This window comes from Aethalodelphis obliquidens, unplaced genomic scaffold, assembly GCF_003676395.1.
Source record: "Aethalodelphis obliquidens isolate GAN/ISIS:26980383/991018 unplaced genomic scaffold, ASM367639v1 scaffold22, whole genome shotgun sequence".
Lineage (NCBI taxonomy): Eukaryota > Metazoa > Chordata > Mammalia > Artiodactyla > Delphinidae > Aethalodelphis > Aethalodelphis obliquidens.
This window is the reverse complement of record NW_020837966.1, coordinates 16,380,759-16,397,345: the sequence shown is the minus strand read 5'-3', so window position 1 is coordinate 16,397,345 and position 16,587 is coordinate 16,380,759. Positions and strand designations below refer to the sequence as shown.

At 39.9% G+C, this 16,587-nt stretch overlaps 1 protein-coding gene across 1 annotated transcript in view; it reads left to right on the top strand.

The window, feature by feature from the left end:
* Nucleotides 1-16,587, top strand: part of TAFA4 (TAFA chemokine like family member 4) — a 136,244-nt gene that overhangs the window by 97,703 nt on the left and 21,954 nt on the right. Inside the window, exon 2 of the mRNA XM_027121474.1 lies at nt 5,066-5,221. Coding sequence (XP_026977275.1) covers nt 5,066-5,221 — 156 coding nt within the window. The remainder of the gene's footprint in view (nt 1-5,065; nt 5,222-16,587) is intronic.

Here is a 16,587-nt window from a genome sequence, read left to right as displayed (position 1 = left end):
GAGCCATATCTTGTGACTTGCTGAGGTAGAGATACTATTTTGGCTGTACTTGGTGAAATATTAGCTACCATAGCGACTACACTTTCTGCTGTGAGAGCATAGACACTGCCTGGGTTTGAATCTCTTCTCTTGCTATTTTCTAGTTGTGTTAACTTGGGCAAATCAATTTCTGGACATTTTATTAAATGTAAAATAGGAATAAAATAGTGCCTGTACTGTAGCATTTTAAAAGATTACATAGAATATTTGTAGAAAGTTTAGAAGAGTGCCTGTAACCTACCATATTTTATCAAATCTAAGATGCTGTCAATTGTGAAATATACTGCTGTTTTGTGTATTTCAAAGAAAGAAAAGCAATGCCAATTATAATGGTAAGATGCTATCAGTTGTGACACATCCTGACATGTTAAAATATGTATCTTAAAAATCAATGAAGTACCATAGTTGGTGCTATATAAATGAATAAAATTCTAGACCAGGCAAGCTGATTATTCAGAGACAAGATTGAATAGAAAAAAAAAAAAAAACTATTTGCATTTGTGGATGGTTATCTAAATAGCAACAAAATTCTCAGCAAACTATAATATTAATGAATGTTCACATCACTTCTTGACTATTCTAGGAAGTTACTAAAGCACATTTCTTTTTATTTTCTTAATGAGGTTTAGAGCTGCTTTCATTATAGATTCTCTAGGACCATTAAAAGTCTAATTAAGGCATGATGGCTGTTACAGACTGAGTGTTTGTGCCCCCACCACCCACCAAATTCATATGTTGAAGCTCTAACCCCCAAATGTGACTGTATTTGGAAAGAGCGTCTGTGAGGAGGTGATAGAGGTTAAATGAGGTCATAAGGTGGGCCCTAATTTAATAGGGCTGGTGTCCTTAGGAAAAAAAGGAAGAGACACCAGAGCGCGTGCTCTCTCTCTCTCTCTCTCTGCCATGTGAGGACATGGTAAGAAGGAGGCTGTTTAAAGCCAGGAAAAGAGCTCTTACCAGGAGTTGAATTGGCCAGCACCTTGATCTTGGATTTCTGGCTTCCAGAACTCTGCGAAATAAATGTCTGTTATTGAAGCCACCCAGTCTGTAGTAGTTTGTTGTGGCAGCTGAGCAAACTGAGACAATGGCCAACAGGGAGGGTGGTCACTGAGAGAAGACTGAGGATGAATTCATCCCAGCCACCCCTCTTCCCCCTCGTGGCTACTCATTACCTGTCCAGGACCGTTTGACCTGAAGTGCTTATTTGCAATTGGAGACTACAGAAAGGATCTCCCCATGAACTCTCCCCTTTTCTGCTTACTTGGTGCTAAAGTCCCATGCTACTTTACTGACATTGTAATTACTCTTTATTTTTTACTTATTTACTTTTTTACAATTGTACACAACTACCTATGGGAAATCAACACTCTTCTTGCAAACATTTAATTAGGTTTATAGTTTTAATTACTCCTTTCATATTTATGTTTTCCTCTGTAGTGGATTGAAAACGTTCTCTCATGCTGGCCATTTGACTCTCTGGGTACTGGTTCCGCTTTTATGTATTTTACAAATGAAACTTTGCCTTAGTGTTTGTTCTCACCATTAATTGGATTTTGCTTCCACCATTTAAGATAGTATGACAGGGAAGGGCCAGAAAAAATTCACCATGATATAGAGGTTACTTTGTAGAAGGTCTATCTGTATGGATTAAAAATCTGAAATACAGAATTGTAAAAAGGAGCTTTGTTATTCAAAGCACATACACCAAACAACAGAAACCAAGCAAAGCATTAACCTGTGGGAATCCTCGGGGAAACCTGTTTTAACGAGTAGATGAGATTTCTTGTAATTCACAGAACAATATATATGTAAACGGTATATCTGAAAATCATGAGGGTGCTCAAGGGTGCCTGAAAACCTTTCAGTAATAATTTCTAAACATTGCCTCTACAGTCTTGTTTCCATTGTTTTTTTTTTTTTTAATCAAAGCAAAGGTAAGTCTTTCCATCTTGGTGTAACCAGAGTTGGTGCATTAGTTATCCATTGCTGTGTAACAAATGAGCCCCGACCTTAGATGCTTGAAACAATCAACAAACAGTTGGCCCTTGAACAACGTAGGTTTGAACTGTGCAGGTCCACTATACTATGATTTTCTTCAGTAAGTATGTACTGTAGTACCACACGACCTGTGGTTGGCTGAATCCATAACTACAGATAAGGAGGGCCAACCATAAGTTATACTCAGGTTTTCGACTGGGTGTGTGGGGTCAGTGCTTCTAAGTCCTGCATCGTTCACAGGTCAACTATATATTATTTTACAGTCTTTGAGCAGCAGGTATCTGGGAATGGCTTAGCTGGGTGGTCCAGACTCAGGGTTGTTAGACTGTAGTTGAGCTGTTGGCTGGGATTGTAGTCTTTGAAGCTTCGACTAGGGCTGTAGGATCCACTTCCAAACTCACTCGTGGCAGCACACAGCATGATTTCCTCCAGAGTGACTGATGAGCAAACGAGGGACTGCACCACTGTCTTTTATAACCTGACTGTGGAAGTGATAAACCATCACTTGTGATGTGTGCTATTGGCACTGGCACACAGACCAGTGCTGGTGCGGTGTAGGAGGGAATGTACCTTGAAGCTCACTTACAGGGTTGTTGGCAAGAGACTTCAGTTCCTTGCCACAAGGGCCCCTTTATAGGGCCACTTATCCCATGGTTTCCTTTGAGTGAGTGATCCAAAAGGCACAGAAAGGGTGACCACCTAATTTTGGAAGTGACATATCATCATTTCCTCTGCACGCTATTGGTCATAAAGACCAACCCTGGTACCATGTGGGAAGGGACTGCACAAACGTGTGGACAGTAGGAGACAGGGAGCATTAGGGACCATCTTAGATGGTGGCTGCTACAGCTGACATGACCTTGAACAGAACGACAGACTCATGGAGTGGAATCATTCCCTCAGGTCCAGCCATGAGAATGGGTCCACTTAGTGTTCAGCTAAGTTCTCTCTTGGTCTTACAATCTCCTGATAATTTTCCAATAAATTCTCTTTGGCTTAAGTGAGCTTAGATCACTTTCCATTGTTAAAAGACTTCTAACTGATAAAATGGACTCCAATATAAATTAAACGTAAACCATTTTCTGTTTGTTACAGGAGTATGGAAGTCAGTTTTATCATTGTTGGCGATGGGAGGTCGAAATATAGAATTGTGGACAGAGCAGGGAGAACCTGTGGTGCTAGGATGGAATTGGAGATACACACACACACACACACACACACACACACACACACACTCTCTCTCTCTCTCTCTCTCTCTCTCTCTCTCTCTCTCTCTCTCTCCCTCTCTCTCTCCCTCTCTCTCTCTCTCCCCCTCCCCCCCCCATAGGTCTATCTGCCCTCTCAGCCCCAAGTCACTCCCTGGTAGCAATGAATAAACCTTTGTGCCAAGGTCCTGGTTTCTAAATCTGAAGCCCCACTAAAAACAATCAGGGCTCCTTGGAGAAAAATGATGAGGGCAGGGAAAATCTGGCACATCTTTTGAGCCAGAAATTTAGCTAAGATCTCAAAGCATAATGGGGGTATGTCAAAATGACACAGCTGCCAGTATGAAGGGGCTCCTCCTGTCTAGATCTGAGATAATTTGAACATTAATATAGAATCAGTTTTGCAACCATCATATTAATAATTGGTTCTGGTGGAAGTCATCAATGGATGCTAAAAATAGTGGGTCAAAGTTTGAAGAGTGGGGTGTTTACATAGTTTGAATATATTTCCCCTTAAAATGCTTATTAATTACAAAGGGCAAAATAGTACCTTTAGAAATGGAGAAAACTGGCAGCCACCACCTTAAGCATGTGATTAAAAGTAAGAGCACCAAAAGCCGGATAAATGACATTATGTGCCTCCTGATATGATGCACTGAGAAGAACATAGTGTCACTTCTGGGGTAATCTGCTAAAAGTGCATTGCCTGACTCTAATCAGGAGGAAACATCAGACAAATCCCAACTGAGGAACATTGTACAAAATAACTGACATGTATTCTTTAAAAATGTCAAGGTCAAGAAAGATAAAGGCTGAGGAGAAGTTTCTGATTAAAGAAGGCTAAAGAAATGTGAACTAAATATAATGTAGGCTTCTGCATTGGATCCTGAGCAGCGGGGGAAATGGCTCTAAAGGACTGTATTAATGTTAAATGTCCTGAATTCGTTAATTATGTCAGAGAAAGTCTTTATTCTTGGGAAATACACAGTGTTTAGGGGTGAAGGACTGTCATGTCTGCAACTTACTCTCAAATGGCTCAGAAAAATATATGAAAGAGAGTGAATGAGAAAGCAAATGGGGTCACATGTTAACAATTAGGGAATCTAGGTAAAAGGTCTTATATCAGTTTGCTATTGTTGCTGTGACAGATTACCATAAATTTAGCGGCTTGTTTCTGTAGGTGAGAAGTCTGGCACAGTTTGGCTGGTTTCTCTGGGTTAAAATCAAGGTATCCGCAGGAGAGCCTTCCTTTTTGGGGACCCTGGCGAAGAATCTGCTTCCAAGCACATCCAGGTTTTTGGCAGAATTCAGTGCCTTGTGGTTGTAGGACTGAAGTCTCCATTTCCTTGACTCTTGGCCCCTCCATTTTCAAGCCAGCAATGGTGTTTTGAGTCCTCCTCGTGGTTTAAATCTGAATTCGCCTTCTGCTTCATCTCTCTGCTTTGAAGGGCTCATCACCTTAGCTCTACATGGATAATCCAGGATAATCTCCCTCTCTTAAACTTAACCAATTAGTAATCTTAATTACATCCGCAAAATCTCTTTTGCCATGTAAGTAACATAACACAGCCATTGGTGTGATACCGGGGCTAAAGGTCCTGGAAGCCAAATTTCTGTATACCTCAGTTTTATAGGAGTTTCTTGCACTATTCTTGCCACCTTTATATAAGTTTAAATTTACATCAAAACAAACAAACAAAAAGGATTCATAAACGTAGTATACATGGAATTGGGAAATGTAGTCATGGCATCATTCACATCCTTGGTACTTTCATTTCTTCCTAACAGCACTGGGTCTGTTTTGCTCCCCTGTTATCCACCAGGTCACCACCAAATCAAGCAAGGGACCTGTGAGGTGGTCGCAGTGCACAGGTGCTGTAACAAGAACCGCATAGAGGAGCGATCACAAACGGTCAAGTGTTCTTGCTTCCCAGGACAGGTTGCTGGCACAACTCGGGCTCAGCCTTCTTGTGTTGAAGGTAAGACCTTTCTGGTCAGTTTCCCTAATGTTGCAAAAGGACCTAACACTGAAGAACCCCCCTACTTTGCTGTCTTTGCAACTCAAAGGAAACTAGGGCTGCACCTATGTCACCTATGTCAGTGTCATTTAAAAAATGAACATAAATATAACCCCACAAATTTCTTAATGAGTAGGGTATTAATGATGTCTCCCAAGAGGTACCAATGAGGAGTTCAGTTACTGGACAATCAGGAAGATATGCTTTGATTTCTGCTTGCCCAACTGTCTCTCCAAATATCACCCACTGGAGCAGTTTCTTCCCTAGACATGCTTTTCCGCCTCCTCTAAAACTCTATTCAGAAAGTCAGCAACCTGGTTTTCTCACCTCGTGTTTGATGTTATAGACTAATATTCTCTTTATTTCTAGTTTACTATTTATACAACATCTTTGGAGCAAGTTCTGTGAGAATAGTTTGGGATATCATTCATTTGTTGTTTCCCTATCCCCTAGCAGACTATGGTGGCAGTGGTTAAAAAAAAAAAAAAAAAAAGAATCAATGTTGATGGTTGTAGGTGGAGGCCTGGGACTGATTCCTTTTGATGCCCCCGGCTCCTTCAAGCAGACACCTTGTTAGAAACAAGTATCAGTCCTCAGGGGGACAGATGCATGAGGTTAAGTCTTGTAGCAGTTTCTCTACAGTGGTGTGAAACCTCCCTGAAAACGAACACTTCCTGTCTTATCTGATGCATTTCTAAAGGTCAGCAGTTAAAACACACACACATTCTTATCTCTAGAATCATACAGTCAACAATAATTAACCACATCCCACCTACCCTACCCAACAGACACACGTTTGTAGACTGCTTGGTGTACACGTACTGTATACATACCATTGCTATGCATCAGCATGAACTCCGCCACCTTTCAAAATGGAAAGTGAACGTGGCAAATTTCCCATCTAGAATTCCTCGCCAGAAACTCTGGGGGCCAAATGTGTTGCTGAATTCAGATTCTGTCAGATTTAGTTAAGGCAACATAGTGCATATGCCATCTATTACCTAACAGACCTAACGTCTTCTGCAGTTGCACCCCATAATTACAGATATTAATATTCATACAGTAAAATATATGAATATTCATGCAGGATGGGATAAGGCAAGATGAAGAACCTCATGTTAATTCAAGTCAGGTATTGCTGCCATTCTAAAGAAATTTTTGCCATTTTCAGAGCCTTTTGGATTTGGGGCTTAAAGATAAAGGATTGTAGGCCTATTAAAAAAAAGGTAAGGATCTTTAACATTAAAAAAAAATTGCTAAGTTTGTCTCCCCAGCTGGGACAGTTTAGTGTATATATTTGCTCCATTACTGAATCCAGATCATACTCATTTTGTCTCCTTGCTCTCTCTCAAATCAGTCCACTCTTCTCTACCCCACGGTCACCTCCACCGTCTAAGGGCCTAAATACATTTTGCTGAGCTTACTACTCTTCGTCTTCCAATTTTCACGCTGTAGCCAGAATGATCCTTCTACAGAAACAGAACTCATTACGTCACTCCCATATTTAAAACCACACTTCAGTGACTTTCACTGTCTTTAAAATGAAATCCAAATGCCTTACTATGGCTTGGCTGATGAAGCCCTGCATAATCTCGTTCTGTCTTACTTTTTTCTTTGAACTACTGTACCCCAGGCAAACTGGAGGCTTTTCTGTTCCCTTTCATCTCTGCACTTCACCTGTCATTGCCTGAATCGTTCCCTTCATCCCCCCAACACACATTTGTCCACTTAATGCCTAGTCTCCTTTCAGATCTTCTATATGTTCTTGTATCTCCCCATACTTCCAGTTCATGATGTGCATCTTGTTTTGTTGTAAAAACTTGTCGAATGTATGCTTCCCATTAGTCTGCAAGTTGCTTGAGGATGGGAACTGGGTCTCTTATTTACGTCTCCCCGCAGTAGCTGGTGCATGATGAGTTTTAGCACAGGAGAGAATTACTTCATCTTCACTAATCACAGATTCATTTCGAAAGGTAACAACAATGGTTGCTTGCCTCTGTAGATTCTACTTAATTTTTAATTAACAGTTGTAAAGATGTTTAATGTTTTTATTGAAGTATAGTTGACATACAATATTATGGGAGTTTTAGGTGTACAACATAGCAGTTTGACATTGATAAACATTACATATTGATCACCAGGATAAGTCAACCATCTGTTGCCATACAAAATTATTACACAGTTATTGACTATATTCCCTGTGCTGTGTATTACATCCCCATGGCTTATTTTATAACTGGAAGTTTGTACCTCTTAATTCTCTTCACCTATTTTGTCCAACCTCCCACACTTCTCCCCTCTGGAGACCACCAGTTTTTTGTTCTGCATCTGTGAGTCTGTTTCTGTTTGGTTCTGTTTGTTGTTGTTTTTTTTTTTTTTAATTTTTTAGATTCCACATATAAGTGAAATAATATGTTATTTGTCTTTCTTTGTCTGACTTATTTCACTTAGCATAATACCCTCTAGATACATTCACATTGTTGCAAATGACAGAATTTTCTTCTTTTTATGGCTGAGTAATATTCCATTGTATATATATATATATACACCACATCTTCTTTATCCATTCGTCTGTTGATGGGCAGTTAGATTGTTTCCATACATTGGCTATTGTAAATAATGCTGCAGTGAACATACAGGTGCATATTTCTTTTCCAGTTAGTGTTTTTGTATTCTTTGGGTAGAGAGCCAGAAGTGGGGTAGCTACTGGATCATATGGTAATTCTATTCCTAGTATTTTGAGGAATCTCCATACTGTCTTCCATAGTGGCTGCACCAATTTAAATTCCCAACAACAGTGTATAAGGGTTCACTTATCCCACACGTGATTGTTTTCTTAATTTTTCTTAGTTATTAGTTTATGGAAATACAATAGATTTATGTATACTGATTCTTGTATCCTGCAGCTTTACTGAACCCACTTATCACTTTTAATAGTTTTTTGGTGGCGTCTTTAAGGTTTTTTTCATATATACTATCATGTCATCTGCAAACTGACAGTTTTACTTTTTTTTCTAATTTGGATAACTTGTATTTCTTTTTCTTGTCTGATTGTTTTGACTAGGACTTCTCACACTGTGTTGAGTAAAAGTTGTGATAGTAGGGATCCTTGTCTTGTTCCTCATCTTAGAGGAAAAGCTTTCAGCATTTCACCATTGAGTGTGATATTAACTGTGGGTTTATGGTATATGGCCTTTATTATGTTGAGGTACATTCCCTCTATACTCACTTTGTTGAGAGCTTTTAATCATAACTGGATGTTGAATTTTGCCAAACGCTTTTTCTTTATCTATTGAGATGACTGTATGATTTTCTCCTTTATTTTGTAAATGTGCTGCATCACATTGATTGATTTGCAGATATTGAACCATCCTTGAATTCCTGGAATAAATCCCACTTGATCATGGCATACGGTCTTTTTAATGTACTGTTGAATTAGGTTTGCTAATGTTTTGTTGAGGTTTTTTGCTTCTATCTTCATCAGGGATGTTGGCCAGTAATTGTCTTTTTTTTTTTCTTTTTTTGGTGTACAGTCTTGGTCTATAGTTTTAGTATAAGGATAATGAGTTTGGAAGCATTCCTTCCTCTTTAACTTTTGGGAATAATTTGAAAAGGATAAGTATTAACTCTTCTTTAAATGTTTTATAGAATTCATCTCTGAAGACATCTGGTCCTGGACTTTGTTGTGAAGGGATTTTTTGTTTTCTTTTCTGGAGTATACTTGCTTTACACTGCTGTGTCAGTTTCTGCTGTACAGCAAAGTGAATCAGCCATATGTATACACGTATCCCCTCATTTGTGGATTTCCTTCCCATTTAGGGCACCGCAGAGCATGAAGTAGAGTTCCCTGTGCCATATAGTAGGTTCTCATTAGTTATCTATTTTATACTTGGTATTGATAGTATATATATGTCAATCCAAATCTCCCAATTCATCCCAGCCCCCCCTTCCCCCTTGGTATCCTGTTGTGAACTTTTGGATTATTGAGTCAATTTCAATACTAGTAATCAATTTGTTCAGATTTTCTATTTTGCCTTAGAAGAATGTATGTTTCTAGGAGTTTATCTATTTCTTTGAGGTTGTTCAGTTTGTTGGTATATAATTATTTCTCCTGACCTCTTATGATTCTTTGTATTTCTGTGGTATTGGTTGTAACCTCTCTTTCATTTCTGATTTTATTTATTTGGGCCCTTTCTTTTTTTTGCTTGATGAGTATGGCTAAATGTTAATCAATTTTGTTTATATTTTCAAAGAACAAGCTCTTAGTTTCATTGATCTTGTCTATTTTCTTTTTAGTCTCTATTTCATTTATTTCTGCTCTAATACTTATTATTTCCTTCCTTCTGCTGACTTTGGGCTTTCTTTGTTCCTCTTCTTCTAATTCATTTAGATGGTAAGTTAGGTTGTTTGAGATTTTTCTTGTTTCTTGAGGTAGGCCTGTATCACTAAATTTCCCTCTTAGAACTACATTCACTGCGTCCTATAGATTCTGGAAAATTGTATTTTATTTTTATTTGTTTCGAGATAGTTTCTGATTTCCTCTTTGATTTCGTCACTGATGAATTGGTTTTTTGGTAACATGTTGTTTAGTCTCCACGCATTTGTGTTTTATCCAGGTTTCTTTTTGTAATTTGATTTCTTGTTTCATACCTCTGTGGGTGGTTGAAAGTGCTTGATTTCACTCGTCTTAAATTTATTGAGACTTGTGTTATGGTATAATGTGATCTATCCTGGAGAATGTTCCATGTGCTCTTGAAATGTATGTGTTTTTTCTGCTTTTATAGTAAACTGTTTATTTTATACTGGAGTGCAGTTGATTAACAGTGTTGTGTTAGTTTCAGGTGTATAGCACAGTGATTCAGTTATACATATACATGTTTCTACTCCTTTTCAAATTCTTTTCCCATTTAGCTTATTACAGAGTACGGAGGAGAGTTCCCTGCTGCTACACAGTAGGTCCTTGTTGGTTATCTATTTTAAATATAGAGGTGTGTACATGTCAGGCCTAAACTCCCAATCTATCCCTTCCCCCACCCTTCCCCCCAGTATCTATAAGTTTGTTCTCTAAGTCTGTGATTCTGTTTGTGTTTTGTAAATAAGTTCATTTGTATCTGTTTTCTTAGATTCCATATATAAGTGATATTATATGATATTTGTCTTTCTCTTTCTGACTTACTTCACTTAATATGATAATCTTCAGGTCCATCCATGTTGTTGCAAATGGCATTATTTCATTCTTCTTAATGGCTGAGTAATATTCCATTGTCTATATGTGCCACATCTTCTTTATCCATTCATCTGTTGATGGACATTTAGGTTTGCTTCCATGTCTTGGCTACTGTAAACAGTGCTGCAGTGAACACTGGGTGCCATATCCTTTTGAACCATGCTTTTCTCTGGATATATGCCCAGGAGTGGGAGAGCCGGAACATATGGCAGCTCTCCTTTTCCGTTTGTAAGGAACCTCAATATGGTTTTCCGTAGTGGCTCTACCAATTTACATTCCCACCAACAGTGTAGGAGGGTTCCCTTTTCTCCACCCCCTCTACAGCATTTATTGTTTGCAGATATTTTGATGATGGCCATTCTGACTGGTGTGAGGTGATATCTCATAATTTTGATTTGCATTTCTCTAGTAATTAGTGATGTTGAGTATCTTTTCACGTGCCTCTTGGCCTTCTGTATGTCTTCTTTGGAGAAATGTCTATTTAGGTCTTCTGCCCATCCTTTGATTGGGTTGTTTTTTTGATACTGAGTCACATGAGCTGTTTCTAAATTTTGGAGACTAATCCCTTGTTGGTTGAATCATTTGCAAACATTTTCTCCCATTCTGTGTGTTCTCTTTTCATTTTGTTTATGGTTTCCTTTGCTGTGCAAACACTTTTGAGTTTCATTAGGTCCCATTTGTTTATTTTTGTTTTTATTTCCATTACTCTGGGAGACGGATCAAAAAAGATATTGCTGTGATCTGTGTCAAAGAGTGTTCTGCCTATGTTTTCCTCTAAGAGTTTTATAGTATCTGGTCTTACGTTTAGGTCTTTAATCCATCTTGAGTTTACTTTTTTTGTGTGCTTTTTTTTTTTGGTGAACTGTATCTATCAAGGTCATCTGATCTAATGTGTCACTTAAGGCCAATGTTTCATTATTGATTTTTTGTCTGGATGGTCTGTCCATTGATGTAAGTGGGGTGTTCACGTCCTCCTATTATACCTGTCAAGTTCTACCTTTATATCTGTTAATATTTACTTTATGTGTTTAGGTGCTCCTCTGTTGGGTGCATAGATATTTACGAGCATTATACCTTGTTGGATTGATCCCTTTATTATTAGGTAATGTCCTTCTTTGTCTCCGTTTACAGTTCTTGTTTTAGAGTCTATTCTAAGTATTGCTACATCTGCTGTTGATTCCCTTTAGTGTATTTTTCATTTAAGTTACTGGATATATGTATTTTTAATCAGAGTATAGTTGATTTACAATGTTGTGTTAGTTTCAGGTGTACAGCAAAGTGAATCAGTTATACATATACATACATCCACTCTTTTTTAGATACTTTTCCCATACAGGCCATTACAGAGTATTGAGTAGAAGTTACTGTATTCTTTAGTTCTGATGTTTTTTTGAAGTTCTGTCCCTTTTTTGAAGTTCTCACTGAGTTCATTCATTCTTCTCCTTTGTTCAGTGAGTGTCTTTATGACTATTACTTTAAACTCTTTAGCTGGTAAATCGGTTACCTCCATTTCATTTAGTTCTTTTTCTGTGTTTTTTCCTGTTTATTTCCATTTGGAAGGTGTTTCTTTGTCTCCTCATTTTGGCTAACTACATATATGAGGTATGTCAGCTATGTCTCCCGGTCTCGAAAGAGTGGCCTTATGTACAAGGTGCCCTGTGGGGCCCAGTGGCCCAGTCACCCTTGGTCACCAGAGCCAGCTGCTCCAGAGGTATCACTGGTGTGGGCTGTATGCACCCTCCTTTTATGGTTGAGTCTTGATTGCTACAGACACACTGGTTGGTGGGCAGGGCTGATCCCCAGGCTGGCCGGTTGCATGGGTTGGCCAGGACTGTTATGGGGCACGTTGATGTGTAGAACTCGTCTCTGGCACAACTGGCTGTGGGGCCTGATCTTGTGGGACTGCTGGTGTGCGGAGCTCTCCGAATACTTTGGAGGGACCCCAGTGCCGGCCAAGCTGCTGGGTGGGGTAGGGGGCAAGAACCATTTTGCAGGGGCACTGGTAACAGCTGAGGTGGCCCAGCAGGTGGGGCAGGAGCTACGTTGGAGGGACTGATCACAGCTGGGTAGGGTCTTAGGGGAACACTGGGGTGGGGCACACAGTGTTAGCTAGGTAGATGGAGAGTTACGGAAATGGTGCACATCAGTGCTGGGCAAGCTAGGTAAAAGGAGAGTTAAAAAAAAAAGGGTTCCTGCCAGCACTTCTGTCCCTGGAGGAAGTTCCACCGGATCCCTGCCCCTCTGGCATGTGTCCTAAATTTAGTCAATGAATTTCCTTCTTGTGTCACACAGGGACTTTGCAAGCTGGTGCCTCCGTACTGGGACTGGGAGCAAGTGAGTTGGTGTGTGAATCCTTCAAGGGTGGAGTCTCAGTTTTCTCCATTCCTCCAGCTCTCCTAGACGTAAGCTCCACTAGTTTTCAAGGCCAGATGTTCTAAGCGCTCATCTTCCTGGTGCAGGACCCCCGGGCTGGGGCAGCTGAGGTGGGGCTCGGACCCTTTGCTCCTCGGCAGGGAGCTTCATGGTTGTGATATCCCTCCTGCTTGTGGGTCCCCGCACCAGGGGTGTGGGTTCTGACTAGACCACATCTCTGACCTTCGTATCTGTTTGGATGTGGCCTTTTCTTTATAGCCTTAGTTGTAGAAATATGTTCTCCTAGTCTCTAGGTCATGCTCAGAAATCGTTGTTCTATAGGTATTTGTAGTTCTGGTGTGTCCATGGGAGGAGGTGAGCTCAGGGTCTTCCTATTCTGCCATTTTATCCAGAACCAACATCGCCTCTATATATTTTAAACTTCTACAGGAGCTCACGAATCATAACGAACTGTATTTATACTGTCTAGTTTAGAATATTTGGATATAAAAATCTTAGATATCTAAATAATGTTTTACAAAACTCAAAGCACTTTTATCGATGCCTGGAAAGTACAGATAGGGTAATAGTTCCTATTAGCATCTGTCTCTTAGTAAAGGAAATACTAATACCTTATCATACACTGGCTTGTTTTAAATTTTGTATATGAGAGAAATCCCTTTTGGCCTCTACCCTATGGGTACCCTATGGGTTTGGTCAATATATTTTCCATATACTTGTGTATTTAAAGACAGGTCTGTGGAAAATGTGGTAGATTTCAGTATGAATGTATTTTACACAAATGGCTATCACTGGATATTTCTTAATCCAATGTGCATTATTCCTATTAGTATTAGGTTGTGGAGCTACCTATCGACCTGTTTTTTTAATCGCTCCACGGCATCCATTATATTGGACAGGTTATAATTTATTTAGCTGTTCTTCTACTGAAAGTCATTTTGGTTGTGTCTGTGGCAAAGGAAACACGCTCACAGGGTCCATGATTTCCCTAGTGTAGAGGATCAGTAAGTGATGGAGACCAATTATCTGGTGTCGGAGCAGAGTCTGTACAGTAGAATTTCTGTGATGACGCAAGTGTTCTTTCTATATATCTCCCTCTCTATATGCCATGATGTATATGTGTCCAGTACGATTGGTTGCCGCTAAGCACAGGTGGCCCTTGAGCATTTGAGATGTGACTAGTGTAAATTTACATGGGAACTTGTGACTAGAAGCGTCTATATTGGGTAGTGCAGGAGAAGCTTTATGTAAATCTGTAACTTCAGTGCAACATTTGGTGGCCAGAGCACACCAAAACCCTGAAAGATGGGATTGTAATTGTGTCTTCGTATTTGTGTTCCCTGCACTAGCACTGCTTGGCCAATAGTCGGTGCTCAGTCAATGTTTATTGGCTCAGAGTCACAGAGGAGGTGTAGGAAGTTGTAGTTTAGGCTCTAGTTAGGGGGTATGTCTGTTTTCCTATCTCCCTGATCATCTGTTCCTTATCTGAACATGTTTTGATTAGGGCTTTTTAGCTTTACCTGCTTAATCTTTATCCCATGATAATTATGCAGTATCATGCTGCTAATTGGCGTGCGGGAAGACCTAGTCTCTGCTGCTATGTTCCTTTTATCTTATTTGTCACTAAGAATAGAGAGGATCTAAAATATAAAATTTACTTGAATTTACATTTAAATTAAAACCAAGGCGAGAAGACATGGGGGGGCACTTATTAATGTTGGTATAGACACTGGACTGTCTTTATGCATTTTTGTTAATCCACACCACAGATACTTATCTGGTGTTTTTTGTTGCTTTTCCGTAAAATCATAGCTTTTACTAGTTAAAAAGGGAGAAAAAATAGCTTTTTTTTTCTCCTATCAGGCTTTTTTCTTATAATTAACTTATGAAGTCCCCCTGAATTATTGAAATGTGTCTGTAATACACATTTGGGATTTGGGAGAAGGGATGGGGAATTATTGATTAAAGCTATGAGTACTTGGATCCTAAAACAGAAACTATTTAGCTGTTAAGCATTCTTGCTTTTGACTCGTCTGCTGGCATAGACAAGGCTGTTTTGCGGTAGGAACCGTATTCTACACATTTATCAAGAGATAATGCTGAATCGTTTTAGGATAAGATGAAATGAATGTGTAGTACAGTGAAACAATTTATTTTGTCAAAGTGAATGCTTTCTAAACATCGGTTTTAAAAAAAACTTAATAAGGTGAAAGCCTAGGAATGGAAGACAGTTAGTTACTTTTTAAAGCTATAGTTTTTTTCCTTTTGATGATGCCTAAATATCTTTTCTGAGATGTCGGATTTCGCTTATTTAAGGACAAGAGTTACTGTGTGTATTGCAGACATCTTTCATGGCTTTATGGATTGTGTGGTGAGATGCAGGGTCTGTCTTTAAGTTGTGAGTTCACACGGTTTTCTTACCAGTTCTGTTCTCTGTGCCACGTGGCAGACGAAGCAGTTTTCTGAGTTCTTCTCAGTGTTGGTCAGGTAAAGGACAATGAAGAATCCTTTACAAAAAGTACTTTGGAAGTTGGAAGGACATGCCTCTTGCGTATGTTTGTTCATTTATCAAGTTTTAATTTAGCACATTTGTGCCTGGCATGTCCTAGATGCTGGAGGGTAGCATAATAATTAGACTCAGGTCCTGCTTTCAAGGAGCCCGGAGTTTACTCAGAAAGACTGGTAATTAAACTCTAGTAAAGCAGACGAGGGGTCAGCGGTGGTGCCCATGAGAAGCCATCGGTCTGACTTGACCAGGTAGGAAGGAGCTAGGAAGGGCAGGCGTGTAGAGCACCTGAGAATGAAGGGGACAACCTTGGGAAGCGGAATCAGCTCGTCTGGCTCAGAAATGGTAGAAGACAAAGCTGGAGATGTAAACAGAGCCTGTGATATTAAAGGCCTTAGAGCAAATCAAATTTTAGGGCTTACTGCCTGCCTTCTGGGAATTTGTATTCAAGGAGAATGGATGAAGTGCTAGGAACAAAGTGCATATAAAATACCCTGAGGTTTCTGAGCAGGAAAAATGTGATCTCTGAATCTGACAGGTCACATAGACTGTCAGCACAGTGAGCCCAAGATTAGCCAGGATTTGTGTGTGTGAAAGAGAGATACAAAGGTTAGACTTGTGGAAGCGCCCCCGGTGGAGGGAGGACGGAAGCCATGGAATAGAGGTGGCGTGATGATATTTACTGTGAATTAGTATCACTTTCACCAGCCAGAGCTTTGATGAGGTCTGATGATCTAGCACAGCCTCTCATGTCGGGCCGAGTACATCTAAATCATCACCATAGATAAATAAATAACCACAGATCAATGTTTCTCAGCCGGGGCATGATTTTCTCCCTGCAGCCCGGGGGACATTTGAGCATGTCTGGTGACACTTCTGGTGGTCATGCTGGGGGAGAGGGTGCTACCCCCAATAAAGAATGATCTGGTCCCAAACGTAGGTCAAGAGACCCTGCCTTAGCAGTTTCTGCCGAATGTGCGTGTGCTTGTGCGAGGGGGCCTTTAGCTGGGAAGACAAACCTAGATCACAGAAGAGGAGTCTGTACACCCTCAGCCCCAGCCTCCCGCCGTATCTGTGCAGATAACACTACTGTGTCATTTGTGAAGTGTGGGAACAAGGAAAAGGTTCCTTAAAAAAATTGTAGTCCTCTCACTACTGCTTTTATGCATGTGACCTGGGTCAGGTTGGAATGGCTTCTTTTCTTTGAATAACCAGAAATAT